The sequence below is a fragment of the Rhincodon typus genome, chromosome 2 (assembly GCF_021869965.1).
Source record: "Rhincodon typus isolate 14 chromosome 2, sRhiTyp1.1, whole genome shotgun sequence".
NCBI lineage: Eukaryota > Metazoa > Chordata > Chondrichthyes > Orectolobiformes > Rhincodontidae > Rhincodon > Rhincodon typus.
Window position 1 is genome coordinate 47,776,921 of NC_063333.1, and position 14,834 is coordinate 47,791,754.

The 14,834-nt window shown below is 40.4% G+C and overlaps 1 protein-coding gene across 1 annotated transcript in view; it reads left to right on the forward strand.

Moving 5' to 3' along the window:
• The window catches only part of cdk14 (cyclin-dependent kinase 14), a 365,296-nt gene that overhangs the window by 276,181 nt on the left and 74,281 nt on the right, over window positions 1–14,834 (forward strand). Inside the window, 1 exon segment of the mRNA XM_048607904.1 lies at window positions 8,490–8,610. Within this exon segment, the coding sequence (XP_048463861.1) occupies window positions 8,490–8,610 (121 nt within the window).

Consider the following 14,834-nt stretch of genomic DNA (forward strand, 5'->3'; position numbering starts at 1 on the left):
GCTGGAAAAGCTCAGCAGCTTTGTTTTTGTTTCTTTGTTTCATGTTACATTTAGCATTGACTGTTTGAAGACAGCTATCCTGTGATTAACTCCTTAATTTCTTCTGCAGGCTAATCCTTGTCCTTTGTGGCAATATTGTATTTGGTTTATCAAGTAGGTGTTAAAGCTGTTTTGCTTATGTAGCCACTATTGCTATTTTTCTCAGGCATAGAATCATAGAATCCCTTCAGTATGGAAAGAGGCCATTTGGCCCACTGAGTCTGCATTGACCATCCGAAGAGCATCCCATCCAGACCCCAGACCCACCATGTCCTGTATCTCAACATTTCCTATGGCTAATCCACGTAGCCTACACATCTCTAAACACTACAGACAGTTTCAGCATGGCCAGTCCACTGAACCTGCACATCTTTGGACACGAGACATGGCTAATTGTTTTCAATTCCTGTGTAGGTTTGTCCTTGTCCTTTAATATTTTATTCCAGACACAGTTATTGCTGCTGCTTTCAATGTGTAACAGTTTGTCTTTTGTTGATTAATTCAATCCGTGAACAATTATTAAAGTCCTTAAGTCTATAATATCACCATCTGATGCATTCTCCAAGGCAACACCTCCACAAGTCAGATTTCAGTTGCAACCAGTCTACGTGCTATTTTCATACAGTATAAACATGTTGTCCTGCTTTACATTGATATCCTTGCTAATTGTCCTGATGAATGCATGACAAAATACTTCAATGAAATTTATTTTCCGCTCGATCCAAGTTCATTACAAGCAAATTACTAATTCATTAGAAATGGCACAGACTTTTTAAAAAGTTTCTAAAGATGATTTTGACTTGGGGGAAAGAAGGATAATATTGAACTTTGTTGTTCGCAGAAATGTAAGGGTTCCAGCAGACAATGAGGATTGTGAAAATTGGAAAGGTCACCAACACAATAGTGGAAAAGCCAAATAAATGGAATACCTGATTTAAAAGTATGATCATAATGCCTTAAATGAGAAAATAATCCAAAACTGTGATGGAGTAGAGAACCAGAGAGCTACATAAATGTGAGAGTCCGGGTAGATGAGTGACTTTTAAAGAAGACCAATAACCTTGGTAGTTCTTAAAAATATAGATACTGCAGTATATAACTTGACAAAATTGAAATTACTTGAAAATTGAGATGTGATGTTGATTTTTTTTTAAAAAAGGCAACCCAAACGCAAGACGCATGTAAGTCATGAAACCTATTCATGTAAATTTAAGTAGCATGATGCTTTAAGTGGAATGCAAATAGTGCTTGACAGAGATTTCATCTTTGTCATTAGTTCTTGGAGTGAAGAAACGAGACCAAAGAATTGTGACCCTGAAAAGTGTAAAGTTAAGTATGGGCAAACAGAGAAGGGAGGGGGAGAAATCTTCGGACCCATCACTCATGTCCAGAGACATTGCAATTTTCACCAATAAACCACCTTCCAACCAAGCATTCTCTGGGGAAAGAGAAAAATGTAAATTTTTATCCAGTAGCTGAAACAATTAAGAAAGATACCAGGATATTCACTCTTCACTTAAACTTGTCACGTTTCCTGAAAGGATGAAAACAAATTCATACCCATTTCGTGTTTTGATGATTGATTTCTGGAGAGCAGAACTGAGGGATACCAAATGTTTGCCCTGCAGTGCTAAACTCTCTCAAATAACCTTTACATTCATTACAATCACTTCATTATTGTAAAATCCTGTACTCTTTTCAAGTCTATGCTTCTTTAAAGTAAATAACTAGTGAAATGAAATCTCTCCACTGATCTTCTTCCATGTGTATCTATGTGTAGCGGTGAAACAATGTTAATGGAGATTTAGAGCACGTATATTCAAGCTGGATTCCAGCAGGGCCATGTAGAAGGAAATGAATAGCAAGTAAATATCTTTCTGAAAAGATCTGCAAACAAGGGCAAAGCTTTAATATCTGGGTCTGCAACAGGGCTGGGAACAATTTGAAAGTTTGTTGGGAAATGAACTTAAGTGGAGCTGCGCACATTCAGCCACAAGTATTCAACCTCCTGCTAATAGAGCAAATAAATGCTGACATATCTTTTGCTGTCTAAAAATATGTCCAAAATCAGAGTGTGTGGTGAGATCTGTCAGAGCAAAGATAAAGATGATGTATTTTTCTGCAGAGCACCAAGTCTGTGATGATCAATGGATAGTCTTGCCAGTGTGATAAATTAATGGGCCAGAGGAAATCTTTCTTGTGACACACACTGATCGCACAGCCAGGAGTCTTCAGATAGTATTCTTGTACATTTCAGTTCACTCGGACCCTTTAAAATAACCAGTTCTAATGTCAGCTGAAAAGCTCTATCCTTTCAAAAGATAAAACATACCTCCCTACGGTGTAGTCATAGTAGCAGTTCAGGAAACCGGGAATAAAGCCACTATACATGCTGTGAAGATTAATCTCAGCCTATTGCTACCTGTAGCCAGGTGTTTTGTTTTGAAGAATATCCTGTGCTGTGCTTTTGAGTGTTTCACACAAATATGAAATGCAATAAATTCAGAGTCTGTGTCTTTATATATTAACGTAATTGAGATCTTAGATTTTGCATTGATATGATTTAAGTGTTCAAAGAAGCACCTTTCAAAGGTCAGAAAACCTCAAAGGAGTGAATGCTATTTCTGAATCGTTCCCTGACCTTCAGACTTTTCTTGATGTCGTATGTCAAACCCCAAAGCAGGATTCATATTTTGCAATTATTGATTAGTTTACTGCTACAGTATTCAGCTGTTTTGTCCAAAGTGACTTGGGTTGAGAAGCTGAGGGCGGAATTGTACATTTAAAGCCTTATCTGTCACCTTGCTATCAGTCATTTACTTGCAAGAATGTAGTTTTATTTAAAATGAATTTTACATATAGTAGTTTCACAAAATGGATGTCTTTTGTCCATCTTGTGTAGATTGCAGTGTATTATTTGTAATCAAGTGAAGGGATTTCTTTAATTGATACTATACGATGGATTTTTGACTTTGTGCTAGCAGCTGTTCAATAATAATAAAAATTACTGGCCCAGGTCTTTTGGTCCCAAAAATGGCAAATGCCGACCCTGCTGGGGAAAGCAATGCATTTCTGGGGATCTTGCCAACTTGTTCTGGAACTTAGAACTTGAAGTTCTACGTAAAAGTGAGTCTAACGGTGCCAATGTTGATGGTTCCATTGGAACCTCTCGGTGCATAACTTCACAGCTTTCTAAATCGTAATGATATCAAAATACCCCATCGTTAGTATCTCTCCTTTTCTCTTCTCCTTCCACGCCAAGCCCACCTGTGCACTCCAGATTCTGTCTGCGCCCAGCTGAATGTGGGGAGGAGGTGGCAGGTGTTGTGACAAAGAGAGGTGAGCAGAACAAAAGGATGCCAAAGATAGGGCTCAGCAAAGGAAGAGACAAACAGAGTCTGGGAGCTGGGAGGATGGTGGAGTGTGAGCTCAAAGTGAGAATTGAAAATTGAAACATTTGAAAGCATTCAAAAGCACCAGTGAACACTGGGAAGCCTTTAAAAGAACTTCTGTAAATAGCTGTAAAAACTGGAACGCACTTAAAGGACTTGTAAACATCCGTAAACAGTAGAAAGCAATTAAAAGCAATTGTAAACACTTAAGAAAACCCACAATGTCATTGAACTGAAGGATATTCTTCAACTCGTGACATCAAAGTGGCTGCTGGAATTGCACCTCCCAAATTATCTCCCTATTAGAACCACACCAGAGCCAAGAGACCAACTTAACTGTTGCAGCTAGAAAAGGTCAGAACATATTTTAAACTGAGTTACTGGTATAAACCACAACTTGGACACTGAAGGCAGATCTAGGCCATTATTTCAAACATTCTAGAAATTCAATCAATGATCGGTGAACAGCTTGTATTCAAGATGCAATATTTTTGGATATGATATAAATGGTATTGAGTTATAATGGCTTTTCTCGGCCTTCATAGTAGAGGACACGAATAACATGCCAGTAATTGATGACAAGGTGACTAAGTTAGGTGAGGACCTAGACACAGTCATTATCATGAAAGAGGTAGTGTTGGGCAAGTGAACGCAGGTAAAGGTAGACAAGTCTCCTGGCCCTGATGGAATGCATCCCAGAGTACTAAAAGAGATGGCAGGAGAAATAGCAAATGTGCTTGTGGTAATTTTCTAAAATCTGCTACACTCAGGCAGTTCCAGCAGATTGGAAAATGGCAAATGTGAAACCACTGCTTTTTAAAAAAAAAAAAGAGATAGACAAAAGATGGGGAATTATAAGCCATGATAGCTTAACTTCTGTAGTGGCAAAACTGCTTGAATTTATTATCGAGGAAGAACTAGCAAGACATCTAGATAGAAATTGTCCCATTGGGCAGATGCAGCATGGGTTCATGAAAGGCAAGTCATTCTGAACTAACTTGCTGGAATTCTGTGAAGACATTACGATTGTGGTAGACAATGGGGACCCAGTAGATGTGGTGTATCTGGATTTCCAAAAGGCATTCGACAAGGTGCAGCACAAAAGGCTGCTGCATAAGATAAAGGTGCATGGCATTATAGACAATTTATTAGCATGGATTGAGAATTGGTTAACTAAAGGAAGCAAAGAGTGGGGATAAATGGATGATTTTCTTATTGGCGGTCAGTGACTAGTGGTGTACCTCAGGGCTCAGTGTTGGCACCACAGTTGTTTACAATTTACCTAGATGATTTGGAGTTGGGGACCACATGCAGTGTGTCAAAGTTTGCAGATGACATTACGATGAGTGGTAGAGTACAGTGTGCAGAGAACTCAGTCTGCAGAGGAATATAGATAGTTTGGGCAAAGATCTGGCAGATGGAGTACAATGTTGATAAATGGGAAGTCATCCATTTTCGTAGGAATACAAGTAAAAAGGACTATTACTTGAACAGTAAAAAAAATTGCAGCATGCTGCTGTGCAGAGGGACCTGGGTGTCCTTGTACACGAATCATAGAAGGTTGGTTTGCAGGTACAACAGGTAATTAAGAAGGCAAATGGTATTTTGTCCTTCGTTGCTGGAGCGATTGAATTTAAAAGCAGGGAGATTATGCTACAGCTGTATAGGGCGCTGGTGAGGCCACACCTGGAGTACTGCATGCGGTTTTGGTCTCCTTACTTGAGAAAGGGTGTACTGGCACTGGAGGGGGTACAGAGGAGATTCATTAGGTTGATTCTGGAGTTGAGAGGGTTGACTTATGAGGAGAAACTGAGTAGACTGGGATTATATTTATTGGAATTTAGAAGAATTGGGGGGAATCTTGTAGAAACATATAAAACAATGAAGGGAATAGATGAGATAGAGGTTGGTTTTCACTGGTGGGTGAAACTAGAACAAGAGGGCATTGCCTCAAAATTAGGGGGAGCAGATTTAGGACCGAATTGAGGAGGAACTTCTTCAACTAAAGGGTTGTGAATCTATGGAATTCCCTGCCCAGTGAATGTTTTTAAAGCTAAGGTAATTTTTTTGAACAGTAAATGAATTAAGGGTTATGGTGAGAAGGTGGGTAAGTGGAACTGAGGCCCCAAAAAGATAAGCCATGATCTTATTGAACAGCAGAGTGGGCTTGAAGGGCCAGATAAATTACTCATCCTGGTTCTTGTGTTCTTACATTCTTTGCTACTAGAATAATTAGCATTACCATTCACTCAATGCCGCTGACATGAAAGCAAACTAAAAGCTGGAAGTTTTAAAAAAAAAACAGAGGCCAGGATCAGTTATGCAAGATGTTATCTGATTGAACATGTTGGGTATTTAAGACATTGTCTTCCTTAAACGGCATTAATCTGGTCTGAATGAATTTTATCATCAATCTCAGAAAATGATTCATTCCTTACTGCACTTAAAGGACAAATAAGATACTCAGTCTGATCAAGGGTCACGGACCTGAAAAGCTAACTGTTTCCTTCTCCACAGTTACTGTCTGACCGGAGTATTTACAGAGGTATCAACACCTTTTCAGGGAAATTGGTGGTAGGAAAGAAAGACTGACTTTTCCAGCTATGTCCATAAGCTGAGAATGAATTTTTTTTTTTTCTCCAGCTGTGTTATTTGTTTTAATGGGAAATGGTATCAAATGGGCTCCACTGATGACTTTGTTCATTTTGGAAGGAGGAGAAAGAAAAAGTGATTTATTTAAATGGAGGAAAAACTGTAGAAAGCTGTGACACAAAGGGACTTGGGGCACATTGGTGCAGTAGACAATTGGGCAAGCTAATGGAATGTTAGCCCTTATTTCAATGGGATTGGAGTATAAGAGTAGGGAAGCCTTGCTGCAACTGCACAAGTTGCTGGTGAGACCACATCTGGAGTACTGAGAGCAGTTTTCATCTCCTTTATTTAAGGAAAGATATCATTTCATTGGAGGCAAATCAGAGAAACTTCACTGGAATGATCCATGCTGTGTTGGGATTGTCTCATGAGCAAAGGCTAAACTGATTGGGACTATACTTACTGGAGTTGAGAAGAATGAGAGGTGATCTCATTGAAACATATAGGATTCTTAAGGGGCCTGACAGGGTAAATGCTGAGGATGTTTCTCCTTGTGGGAGAGTCTATGACTAAACGGCATAGCCTCAAAAAAAGAAAGAGCTGCCAATTTAAGACAGAGATGAGGGGGAATTTCTTCTGAGGATTGAGTGTCTTTGGAGCTGCTTGCTGCAGAGAGCTGTGGGGACAAAGTCCTTCTAGATATTTAAGGTGGATGTAAATAAATTCTTGATCAGTAGGGGAATTGAGGGTTATGGGGAAAAGACAGGAAAGTGGACGTGAGGATGTCGAATCAGCCATGATAAAGTTGAATGGAGGAGCAGGCCCAAGGAAATGAATGGCCTACTCCTGTTGCTATTTCTAATGGTCTTACGTTGCTACCTAATCTCTGACAACAAATCTGTCTCATTTTTCCAAATGCTGCAAGTAAGGTCCTTTGTTAAAGTGCTAAACCTTGCTATCTTTTGGAAAGTGCATATGATAATGGAAGAATAGACCGTAGATACAATAACAAACAACATTTCCTGAAAGTGGCATTGATGATTTGCTAATTCTTAAACAAATATTCCACAAAGGCATTGGTGAAGGAAGCCAATATATACTATAAAGTGCATTTCCATAACTATCATAGTCCTGAGTGCCAGCCAGCGAGACAGTGGTGTAGTGTTAATGTCAGTGGACTAGTAATCCTGAACTCTGGGCTACTGTTCTGGAGCATGGGTTCAAAACCCATCATAGCAGATGATAAAATTTTGAATTCAGTAAGACAAATGGCAACTATGTAAACACTGTTATAAAAAATCTATCATGTTCACTAATCTTTTATGGAATGAAATCTCCTGGCCTTACCTGGTCGGGGCTACACTCCAGACTCCTAGCAAAGTGGTTGACTCTTAGCTGCCCTCTGGGCAATTTGGTGTAAGCAATCGACAAACTTGAGAAAAAATCTCTTAATTTTTCCACTTTTATATTTTGTCACATGTGGCTTAGTATTGTCATGTAGAATTCATATTTCTCCTATATAGCTACCATTTCTTGTTTGAGCTCTTTGTTTCTAAAACCAGCAAAATTAAAGGGATAATGAACAAAGAACTGCAGATGCTGGAAATCGGAAACAAAAACAAATAGCTGGAGAAACTCCGATCTGGCAGCATCTGTGGAGAGAAAGCCGAGTTAATGTTTTAAATCCAGTGACCCTCCTTCGTAACTAATAGCATCAAGGAATGTTTTTCCCAAAATTAAAGGGATAATTGTTACAGCAAATGTTTAAGTAAATATTTCAGTACGTTAATTGTTGTTATTTACATTATGGTTTATAAAGACAATCCCAGTTTGTGCACTGCAGCTCCTGCAGACTGTGCAGTTTTTCATCTAGAACCTTTATCAGGAACTAACTGTGCTTTTAGCTGAACTGAACTGCAGTAAAATAGTTAAACAATGTCGACCAGTTGTTTGATGCTCTAGCTCATTGCTATTTACTTTTTGTTGACCACTGCTGTGAATGTTTCTCACAGCAATAATGTTAGACACCATGGGAACATGGTGTAATTTTACTGTTTAGACACTATTAATAATTTGTGGTCTAGGTTTACATATGCTCATTCAGATAAAATATATAAAGCTGATTGTCACATTTCTGGATATACCTTTTTATAAAGGTATTTTTGGGAAGGAAAATATTTCCATTTGGACAGTCTAAAGCAATGATTTGTTAAATTGTCCAAGAATGAAGCCTCAGCACTTAACTAATATGTTATTGTTGAAAAATTGACATATTTTCTCTCAAATATTAATATCCACATATTTTACAATGATGGAACTGCGTGTCCAGACATTGAGTAAATAGTATATGTAGTCCCATTTCAAAAGCAATGGCCAGATATTAACATAGGTCTTGAGAAAGGTTGGAGCTGTTTGTTTGAGGTTAAAGGTCACCATTTTAACATCTGATCTTCATCATGTTTGCAGGACTTGCCCGAGCCAAGTCAGTACCCAGCCACACGTACTCCAATGAGGTGGTTACCCTGTGGTACAGGCCTCCAGATGTCCTCCTGGGCTCCACCGAGTACTCCACCTGCCTCGACATGTGGTAGGTCCATTTGCCTGCATGTTTGTGATATCTTTAACTTTTTCCTTGTGTTGGCAAGTTACAATTAAGTTTGAATTGAGTCCAGAGGTGAGGTTCTGCATAAAATGAATACTGGCACTTGTTCTGTGTTGGCAAGCGGTAGTCTGGTCAGAATGTAGTCTTTGATGTGCTTCTAAAAGGCTGTGTGCCAGGGTAAAAGTCATGTGACTGTGGCAGATCAGACAGGACATTTGGGCATTGATTGTGTTTCAGTGCAAAGATCATCATTCATACAAAATAGCATGCATTTCAAATTATCCACATTACCCAATATACATAAGACAGTTCTTTATCAGTCGTTATTCTCATTGGTTTCTGCATATGCATTTCATTGTCTTTAAATCAGTTAGACTGCAATGGTATGTGTCTGTTGGTAACTGTTTATAGGTGATATTCCATCCCCAGGGAATGTCATCCCTATGTTGTCATGGTATCTGTTATTTCATTTCGATTGGGTTTCTATGGACTTCTGGGTCGGATGGTTGGTTGACCTTTGTCTGTGCGGGTGATGCATTCCTATCTTCCTGATTTCCTCAACTATAGTTGGACAGAGCTTCTCCAACTGTGCATGCAGTTGTAGTGATATATCAGTTTATTTACTTCCACATGTAAGATTGAGATGATAACTCCTCTGCACAGGTCCTAAGCTGTCACTCAGCCTGACTTTTGAGAGCGTTGAAGGTTTGTACCCTGATTGGCTTTCCAATGCTGCATTCTAGTAGTCATGCCAAAATGAAAATTGTCTTTCTGCCGTTTCACCTTGATTTTGTTACACATACTTGGTTAAATTTTTGCTTTGGTAGTTTTTTTTTTTTTGCTACTGAATGAGTAGTTGGTGTGCAGGTGACATCAGTCTCTGTATTGAACTACTTTCTGTGCCTCCACGTAAGGATTGCCATTTGTATGCCTGTGATAGATTGTTTGGTTTCTTATCTCTTTGGTGATTTTCACTACCACCTCAACCTTTCAGTTTGACTGGTGATACTGTGGAGATTTGTGGTATTAAGTTTCCCCATTCTTAAGCATGTATGATTTTCACTCTAACTGCAGACCATTGTCAGAATTGACAATGTTGGGAATGTTTGAAGTGTGTTCAGGCATTTAACAAACTCAGCAGTAGTAATTGAATTTCTGTTGGCCCACCTCCCAGTAGTCAGAATAGCAATATACAGTGACAACACAGTGTGGAGCTGGAGAGACACAGCAGGTCAGACAGCATCAGAAAAGTAGGAAAGTTGACATTTCGGGTTGAGAATCTTTGAGCAATGTACAATGACAAGAAGATCAGTTCCTGCAAGTATGAAGAGGTCTGCTCCCACTTTCATCCATGTTCTGTCAGGGATGTTGCTGTTGTCAGCTCTCTAACTAGCTTAGTTTGATATACATCACAAACACTGCACTGTGGTGTGGTCTTTAATTTTGTTACTTATCTTTGACCAGTAGACCACATGTCTTGCCTTTAAGCCTTGACCCAATTCCATGGTGGCTTGCAAGGTTGCACTTGAGCAACTTTCCTCGCAACTCCTTCAGCATAATGTCACTGTTTCTTTAGCCCAAACTGTCATGTTATGCAATCAGTCCATTTCTGTATGCTCAATATACTCTTATAGAAACAGTTATAGCTCATACTTCAGGTCTATCCTTTTATTATTACTTTATGTAGCACTTGGAGCGTTGCATCTTATTAGGTTGTTGCTTGATTTGAGCAAGGCACTTGTCAATCAGATAGCGTCTCTGCTATGTTGATGACTGCCAGAGCATGATGAGCTGCTGCTTCACTTTGGAAAGGGTCATAGAGGACAGACCCCGCAGTCCCACTTGTCCATGCCGACCAGATATCCTAAATATTTGCCCAACATATCCCTCTAAACCGTGCCTATTCGTGTACCCATCCAGATGCCTTTTAAATGTTGTAATTGTACCAGCCTCCACCACTTCCTCTGGCAGCTCATTCCATACACGCACCACCCTCTGCATGAAAAAGTTGCCCCTTGGTCCCTTCTAAATCTTGCCCAACTCACCTTAAACCTACGCCCTCTAGTTTTTGACTCCCCTACCATGGGGAAAGGACCTTGTCTATTTACCCCATCCATGCTTCTCATGATTTTATAAACTTCTATAAAGTCACCCCTCAGCCTCCAATGCTCCAGGGAAAATAACCCCAGCCTATTTAGCCTCTCCTTATAGCTCAAACCCTCCAGCCCCAGGAACATCCTTGTAAATCTTATCTGAACCCTTTCAAGTTTCACAACATCCTTCCTATGGCAGGGAGACCAGAATTGCATGCAGTATTCCAAAAGTGGCCTAACCAATGCTCTGTACAAGTGGAACATGACCTCCCAACTCCTATACTCAATGCACTGACCAATAATGGCAGGAATAGCAAACGCCAGCTTTGCGATTGTATCTACCTGCAACTCCACTTTCTCAAAGGTTTCACACTCTTGTTGTAGCATCATCTTTTTTGGGAGTGCTGCTCTTGACAGTGTTTCTGCCATGTACATCTGCTTCCCTTGCTTAGGTCACATCTGCTGGTATCTCTATAACTGAAATGACTTTCTTTAAGTATGCTTTCAAGAAGATAGTAGCATCTTGAGGAAAATGCTTTTAAATGCTTGTGATCTGACTCAACCACCACAAGAGACTTTTTTCCAAGTCGGTGTTGATGAAAATGTTCACACGTAAAGACAACGACAGGTGCCCTTTCTCAAACTGAACTTAGCATAATTTTGATTTTTGAATGTCAAAGATGAAAATCCAGTCAGTTGTCCTTGCTGCATCAGGGATACTCTAACTTGTGTCTTGCTGGCATCACGATGAAGACTTTATAATTTATGATGTGGTCTTGGCAGTGCTGAAATAGCATCATTTAACAAGCTTGATTTTAGTGATGGGTGCTTGTTCAGTGCCCCATTGCCACTGCATGTCGTTGGTCGTGAGTTGGTGTAATGTTTCACACTCCTTGACAAACTGGGCTGGAATTTGACTAAATAACTAACAAAATTGAACCATTGCACTGCCTTTATATCTGTTGTTTGCTGCATCACTACCACACCACTCCACTCCTCAGGATCTGGTTAAAGATCCTCTGTTGACGCGTGATCTCTAACTTGACTCCAGGCATTTTTAATTGCAAGTGTTTCTTGTTCAGCTTCAGGTTTATCTGGAGATCTCTCTAGCAGTCACATTAGATTTTGATTGTGTATTCATGTTCATAAGCTTGTAGATCCTCCACCATAGCTTCCACTAATGGAAGATCACTAACTAACTCTTGCCTATGGTGAATATTACTCTGGAGCATGGATATGTCAAAGGGCAGTTGCAACCAACTGCATCTCCTGGACCACATCCAGAATGTAGTTACAAGGCTACTAAATTCATTCAGCTAAATTCATTTTGCTATGTTGAGGGTTACTGTCCAAGCATTAGAGCCATAGATCGCAGTTAGTAAGGATAGGCAACAACACCACCTCTGCAATAATCCTCAACACCGTATACTCCTTATATACTCACCACCGTGTGGCCAAATTCAGCTCTAACTCCATTTACAAGTTTGCTGATGACACCACTACAGTGGGTCAGATCTTAAACAATGACAAGACCAAGTACAGGAAGGAGATTGTTGTCTTTATGCCATACTACTAAACTGTCAGTCTTTCCCTCAATGCCAGCAAAAAAAAAAAAAGGAGCTGGTCATCAACTTCAGGAAGCAGAGTGGAGGACACACCCCTGTCTGTATCAATGGTGCTGAGGTGGAAATGTTAGAGAGCTTCAAGTTTCCAAGGAATAAAATCACCAACAATCTATCGTAGTCTATCCACATCAACACTACAGTCGAGAAAGCAAACCACCACCTCTACTTCCTCAAAAGGCTAAGGAAATTTATCACGGCTGCAATGACTCTTGCCAATTTTTCTAGATGCACCATAGAAAGCACCCTATACAGATGCATCACAGCTCGGTATGGCAACTGTTCTGCCCAAGACCCCAACAAGTTAGAGTTGTGAAGGCAGCCCAGTCCCATCACGAAAACCAGCCTTCCATCCATTGACTCCATCTACACTTCCCAGTGCTTCAGGAAAGCAGCCAACGTAATCAAAGTTCCTTCTTACCCCAGTTATACTTTCTTGCACCTTCTTGCATTGGGTAGAAGATACAAAAGTTTGAAAACCGGTACCAACAGATTTAAGAACAGCTTCTTCCCTGCTGTTATCAGACTTATGAACAGACCTCTCCTATATTAGAGTTAATCTGTCTCCACACCTTCTCTGTAGCTGTAACACTATATTCTGCACCCTGTTCAATTACCCTGTTGTACTTGTGTAAGGTATGATTTGTCTGGTTAACACGCAAAGCAATACTTTTCACTATCTTCGTGCATGTGCCAATAATAAATCAAATCAAATCAACTTGCTCCAGCTTCGATGCCTTCTATAATCTAGAAGTCCCAGATCTTCATTGATTTTATTGCGTTTGCCTCTCAGAAATCTGTTCTCTCGGCACTGGTATTGTGCCATCACACAGCTTCAACCCTACCTTCAAGGGCTTCATTTTGAATCAATACTTTGAGCCATTTGTCACAGGTCTGTCAAAGTCATGAAGTTTTGTGATGCACAGATGTCTACCTGATATCTTGTGTTGATCTGCTGTTCTCCTCCATGGAAGCATCATTCCCACAGACTCGAACCATGTTTCACCATGGACCTGCCTGAATCGACATGTTACCTAGTGTGGAGAGATTCATCACCATCTTCAAATCATAGTGCCAGTGGCCATATGTACTTGTGCTTCCTTCTGTTCATGCACTTGCGTGCAAAAGATTTGCTTTAGCAGCAAGAGCACTGCTTTTTATATGCCAACAAGCTGCCTCCTTGTTTGCATGACACCGTCCATAATATTTTCAACCTGTCTTGTCTCTTATTGGTCTGGCTTTTGGGCCTGCAGTATCTATCAGCTTAATTCAAGTTTTGAACTTCTGTGAATATAGTCATGCACTGTCTGCTATTACTATGCATTGGGATTGTGCACCGGAAATCAAGCCCACTAATTCCCTGAGTCATCACAAATGTAAAAGATTTACTCAAACTTTCTAAAACAATCCTAAATTTGCCTGGCTGACAAGCTGAGACTAAAAGAAAAACAGGTTTTGGTACTTAACAAGAAAATTGTTTACTACAAACAAATAGTCTTTAACCAACAGTAATTAGGAAATATGAATTGCTAACTTCTAACACTGTCTAATGTACTTCTACACCCCTTTTAAACTCCATCCCCCTTTCCATAAATAAAGGGGCACAATGAGGACAGACAATGCATGGATATTAAGGATGGAGGGAAAAAAAATCAAACATATATCCGTATTACCAGTCTGGGCAACTGGAGTTGATGAGCTTTTTCTTTCAGTTTCTTCTAATTCCTTTTAGTTCTTTGCTATTGACACAAAGGACCCCTCTGTCTCTATCTCTGGTCATTGCCTTAACACTGATATCTATTTCAAGCCTACCGACTCCCAAGCTACCTGGACTGCACCTCCTCTCACCCACTGTCCTGCAAGAATGTGATCCCTTATTCCAAATTCCTACACCTTTGCTACATTTGCTCTCAAGATGGAGTGTCCCGCTCCCAGACATCCCAGATGTCCTCCAATTTCAAGGACTGCAACTATCCCCACCCCTGGTGATCAAAAATGCCCTCACCCATACCTCTTGAATTTCTCACACCTCTGCCCTCAAACACCCTCCCTCCACCTCCCCCCGCCCACCCCCGCCCCCCAGCAAAAATAAAGACAGGATTTCCTGGTCCTCACATACTACCCCACCAACCTCTGCATCCAGCATATCATTCTCTGCCACTTCTGCCACCTACAATCCAACCCCACGATCAAAGAGATATATACCTTCCCAACCCTATCTGCCTTTCATAGGGACTGCTCCCTCTGTGACTCCCCACTAATCCCACCACACCCAGCACCTTTTCCTGCAACTGTAGGAAGTGCTACACCTGCCCCTACACCACCCCCCTCCCCTCCATCCAAGGCCTAAAGCAAACCTTTCATATCTGATAGGGGTTCACCTGTACATCCTCCAACTTGGTCTACTGTATCTGTTGCTCCCGATGTGGCCACCTCTGCATGGGTGAGACCAAGTGTAGACTCCAGGACTGTTTCGTAGAGCATCTTTGTACGC